This window comes from Tupaia chinensis, unplaced genomic scaffold (genome assembly GCF_000334495.1).
Source record: "Tupaia chinensis unplaced genomic scaffold, TupChi_1.0 Scaffold139431_1, whole genome shotgun sequence".
NCBI classification, from domain to species: domain Eukaryota; kingdom Metazoa; phylum Chordata; class Mammalia; order Scandentia; family Tupaiidae; genus Tupaia; species Tupaia belangeri.
Genome location: NW_006199316.1, coordinates 704,461 through 710,106, shown reverse-complemented (window position 1 = coordinate 710,106; position 5,646 = coordinate 704,461). Strand labels below are relative to the sequence as shown.

Here is a 5,646-nt window from a genome sequence, read left to right as displayed (position 1 = left end):
AAGGGGGGGGGGGGGGGAGAAGCTTTGCACAGATTCCTGGTTTGTAAATATGGTGACTCCTGAACTTTGAGACCTGCTGGGGTCTGATGTATGCAGTGACTCTTAATGTTCTGCTACAGAGTACTCTAAGTATATTCTAGAGCCCAGGATTTCCTTTGTGTTTCTTTCCTGGATAGGCATTGTGGACCTTCAAAGCGGGAAGGATACATTTATTATAAACTGTTAACACGCGTATCCTGTCATTTGTTTCTGAATATGCAGAACAGGATGGCGGCAGCGTCAGAGGTAGCTGGGGTTGTGGCCAGTGCCCCTAGTCCTCCGGAATCGTCTACTGTATGTGCTTCCAAAGCAGACGAAAGTCTCCCAGATAGTCTAAGGTAATGTGTGGGTTCTTCACTGGGGAGAGCCTTTGGGGTAGAGGACTTTCGAAATGGGCTTCTGGACCTGGTCTTTTGTCTGGCTCTGACAGCACTGTCCTAGATGAAGCTTTTTTTAAAGGTGGGTATTGCTGGATCTGTGTTTGTGTTCCTGGTGTCCAATTCAACACCTGCTACTCAGCAGGTATGCTAAGTGTTTGTAGAGCACAGAAGGTGAAACTGATCAAAAAGGCAAGTATTTCCCTGCTCTGTTCTACATGAACTATGTGCTCATTTAATGATGTGTATATGTTATACACATTTAGACATTGCGTATTATATAGGTGTAATACGTAGGTATGTTTGTGTGTGTACATATAAATGCATATCAAACACGGATACGTTGTTTGTGTGTGTTTCTGTCTATTTACCTGTATATCTTTGTTAATATGGTTTACTGTCTCATGTATACATTTTGCCTCCCATCTAAACTCCGCATTTATTTATTTATTTATTTTGCAAATTTTTTGCTAGAGGGCACATGTGCTCACCGGAGAAACAGAAAGAGAGAGAGAAAGTGAGAAATCCACCCCCCAGGTGGAGGGCCACACCACAATTTCTCCTCCTCCGTTCTCCTTTTGGGATTTTGGGTACACGTGCACATGTGTAAGTTTCAAGTTGCTGAGTCTGGGACTCAGACTACGGCTAACCATGCAGGAGTCCAGCAGCCCAACCACTATGCCACTTGCTGATCCCCCTCCCATCTAAACTCGTAGGGCAGGAATTGTGATTACCCATCTTTGTGTCTTACAGTGCTAATACATTGTTATGTTCAACCATGAACTAAATTCACTGTATATTCTACCTCAACATTTCTGGAGTACATGGGACTTAATACAGTAGATATTACTGTAGTAAGAGCTTTATCTGTATTAATTCATTTAATCCTTACAATAGTCCCAGGAGGTAGGTGCACGTATCACTCCCTTCTACAGATAAGGAAACTGAGACACAGAGGCTGGTGATTTGACCATACTGTGGTGAAGTCAGGGTTTGAATGCAGGCTTGCCTGACTCCAGAGTACTTATACTGTTTTTAAAAAAGGACATGTTTGTTAGTGAATAGGTAATGGGGAAAATGTTAAGTAAACCCTCCCGTAAACTCGGATCTTTGTGTCTTCATTCCTTGTGTAAGTAAGATCAACCACATGCTGCTAGTAATGGTAGCCGCAGCTGAGGTTTATTGGCGTTTCCCGTGTGGCAGATGCCGTGCTAAGTACTTTACGTGCACTATCTCACTCAGGCCTCACCATAATCCTGTTAGGTGGGTGATACTTGTATTTTACAAATAAAGTAACTTCCCCAGAGTTGAACAGCTAGCTAATGGAAGTCAGGATTTTGACCTGTATATGCACAAATTTGTCATTAAGTCTCCTCTCCCTATCTTACCTCAGTTCCACTCCCAGAAAAACTCCCAGAAAAAAGGAGAGTTAACTCCCAGGAAAAAGGGATCCCCTTAGGGTGTTTATAAAATTTTCATGTCAGGAAGTAGTCTTGTGATTGCTCTTTTTCAGCAAGTACTATTGAGGAAGGAAAAACATGCTAACGAAGCCTCAGTCATAGTTCGAGAAGCTTTAGGGGTTAGTTGACAGGATCAACAAAAAAGTAAAAGAAAAAAAAGAAATTGAACAGAGGTTGTATTTCTGGGTAAAAGATGGTTGTAAATATTAGATATCATTTTAAATATATTTTAAAGATTTCTCTTTTTTTTTTTTTGGAGAGGTTTTTGCTATAGGGCGCGTGTGCTCGCCAGACAGAGACAGAGAGACAGAAAGCGAGAAATCACCCCCCGGGGGGGATGGCCATGCTGCAATCCCTTCTCCTCCATTCTCCTCTCGGGATCTTGGGCACGCATGCACACGCGCCCGACGTGAGTTTTAAGCCACCGGGTCCAGGATGCGAACCGTGGTCGACTACGTGGGAGTCCAGCGACATAGCCATTACGCTAACTGCTGATCCCTAAAGATTTCTATTTAAAAATGTAGTTCATTAGGGCCGGCCCCATGGCCTAGTGGTTAAGGTACTTAGATCCCACATAGCCAATTGCAGTTCAAATCCTGGTCTAGCAGCTTTGAAGAACATACTGGGCATGTGTTCTTGTGTTCCCCCAAATCCCAGCAGAATGGAAAAATAGTGGAGAAGGGATTATGGTATGACCACATCCCATTGGGGAGTACTTTCTCCCTCTCTCTGGAGAGCACATGTGCCCTCTGAGAATTTAATTTGACCAGAGAGGGACAGAGTGAGAGGGGGAGAGAGGGAAAGTGAAAAAGCAAACTGTCAGGTCCGGGACTTGAATTGTGGTTAGCCATATGGGAGTCCAGTGCCCTTAGCTACCATGCCACCTGCCAACCCCAACCCTCTGAGAATTTGAAAAAAAAAAAAAAAAAAAAAAGGCAGTACATTGGGCCAGTTGGGGGGGAGGTAAAAAAAAAAAAAAAAAGGCAGTACATTGGGTCAGTTGGGGGGGAGGTAGTTAGTTAAGGTAGCTGAATCCCACAAGGCTGACTGCTGGGTTCGCGTCTCTGCTGACCTGGTGAATTAAACACCAGGCACATTTGCATCCGTGCATGCCCAAAATCCTGAAAGGAGGGGAAAATGGAGGAGGCAGGATTGTGGCATGACCATTTCCCATGGGGGGTGATTTGTCCCTGTCACTCTGGTGAGTCCCTGAATCCTGTAGCAAATTAAAAAAAAAAAAAAAAGTGGTACATTAAGTGACTATGACAAGTGACAAAAATGTTGACTGTCCCAATGCTGTACATATGTACACTTGCTGTTTGTGCTATCATCGTGATTGACAACTTCAGTTTTGGATTCAAAATTGTACTTTACACAACTTGAAGTAAAGATGCTGTGTTCTGGAAAAATATCTAAGACTGAAAAGTAGTTCTGATCAGAGATTTGTGCAAGGAGTTTGAGTGAAAATTATTTTTTTGGGGCTGGCAGGTGGCGTGGTGGTTAAAGGTGCTGGATTCCCACATGGCCGACCACAGTTTGAGTCCTGAACCTGGCAGCTTGTTTTCTTGCTTTCCCTTTTTCTTTCTGTCTGTCTCTCTCTGGTCAAATTTTTAAAAAATTAATAACAAATGGAATTAATTACATAACTAAATAATTTTAAAAATTATTTTTGTGAAAAATGAGTAGAATAAAAACAGTATTTCTGAGTTTACATTATATTTAAAACATGCTTCTTTCTCCTCTAGGAATCTTGGGCATGCACGCATATGTGCCTGGCATGAATTTAAGCCACTGGGTTCAGGATGGGAGTCCAGTGACATAGCCATTACGCCAACTGCTGGTCCTTATATTTAAAACATCCACACACACACATTTATGTCAGAGGACACATGTACGTGTGCATAAGAGAAAGACAGCACCCACAGTGGGGCCTAGTCATGCCACAGCCCTTCTTCCTCCAATTCTATCTGTCACACACACAGAATGATTTTTAGGTGTTTGCCATAGGATGCATGTGCTCCCTGGAGAAAAACAAAAAGAGGGAAAGTGAAAAATCACCTCCCAGGGCAGTGACCACGCCATAGTCCATTCTCCCTTCTCTTCTTGGGATTTTGGGCATACGCACATGTGCCCAGTGTGATTTTCAAGCCACTGGGTCAGGGTCTTAAACCACCGTCACCCATGTGGGGATCCAGTGCCTTAACCACCATGCGACCTGCTAGCTCCTAAACAGCATGTCTGCCAGGGTCGAGACTCAAACCCTGGTCATCCATGTGGGATCTCGTTTCTTCTGTGGAATGCTTGTATAACTATTACCCCACCGGGCAGGCCCAGGTTAATATTATTAAGATATTATGTGTAACTGTATTAGTACATATAACTAACTATTTTAACTAGCATTAGGCTATTTTATGTCTATTCCCCCAAAATTATTCATAATGGCCTTCAAAGTTTTTTGTCTTTGAAGTCATTTATATTTCACATGTAAACTCTCTCCAGAACCTACGTTCTTTTTTTTTAGAGAGATTTTTCGTTATAGGGTACATGCACTCACTGAGGAGACAGAGACAGAAGGCGAGAAACAACCCCTCAGGTGGGATGGCCATCCTGCAGTCCCTTCTCCTCCATTCTCCTCTCAGGATCTGGGCATGCACGCATACATGCCTGACCTGAGTTTTTAAGCTGCTGGGTCTGGGACTTGAACTGCGATCGACTACGTGGGAGTCCAGTGACCTAACCATTATGCCCTCTGCGGGTCTCCAGGACCTAGGTTTTTAGCCACCGAGCTGTGCTGTCTATATCCAGGATGTGAGTCGTTTGATTGAGACCAAGTTCTGCTAATCTGGGGGTTTCTGCAGTATGCTTTTGTTCTTCCAGTAGATACACTGAAAGTATTATATTCTTGGTCCTCTTTAAGATCGGGTGAAGAAATGTTTGTCTTCTGTTTTTGATAGCCCCAAAGACCCTGCGCAGAAGCAGAAGAACTCGCCTCTGTCGAGTGTAAGTAGCCAAACGATAACCAAGGAGAATAACAGAAATGTCCATTTGGAACACCCAGAGCAGAATCCTGGTTCATCAGCAGGTGACACTTCAGCAGCGCACCAGGAGGTTTTAGGAGAAAACTCCATAGCCACAGCCCTTTGTCTCTCTGGCAGTGGGTCTCAGTCTGATTTGAAGGACTTGGCCAGCACAGCAGGAGAGGAGGGGGACACGAGCCTCCGGGAAAACCTCCATCCAGTCACTCGGTCTCTTAAGGCAGGGTGCCATACAAAGCAGCCTGCCTCCGGGAATTGCTCTGAAGAGAAATCCCCACAAGCCTCCATCCCACAGGAAGGTAGCAGGGACACAGGCTTGGATTTCCGACCTGTGGTGCCTCCAGCAAATGGGGTTGAAGGAGTCAGAGTGGATCAGGATGATGATCAGGATAGCTCTTCCCTGAAGCTTTCTCAGAACATTGCTGTACAGGTCAAGTATCAAGTTTCTGCTACTAAAATGGAACTGGGGAGGGGGGCTTTTTGAGGGTAGAAGACATTTCTTTATATTTAGTGGAGAACTATGCTGTCTTATGTTTTTGGTTTTTTTTTTTTTTTTTTGCTAGCAACTGTCCTACTGTTTTCATTCTGGTGTTCAATAAATGTTAGGTCGTCGAGAAAGTCATGACGTGTTTCTCTATGCAATAATACATCATGACTTTCCCGACGACCCCTAAGAAAGCTAGCGGCCGGTGTCTAATTTTACAGCAAGTAGAAACTGTATGGCCTACGTATAAT

General features: G+C 43.9%; 1 protein-coding gene across 2 annotated transcripts in view; it reads left to right on the top strand.

Moving 5' to 3' along the window:
• Window positions 1-41: 41 nt before the first annotated feature.
• Window positions 42-5,646, top strand: part of RNF214 (ring finger protein 214) — a 48,781-nt gene continuing 43,176 nt past the window's right edge. The window contains exons 1-2 of one of the 2 annotated variants that reach the window (XM_027765682.1): window positions 42-377; window positions 4,831-5,341. In XM_027765682.1, the coding sequence (XP_027621483.1) occupies window positions 256-377; window positions 4,831-5,341 (633 nt within the window). In that variant the 5' untranslated portion in view covers window positions 42-255. The remainder of the gene's footprint in view (window positions 378-4,830; window positions 5,342-5,646) is intronic. The other variant, XM_027765683.1, reaches the window with a different exon arrangement.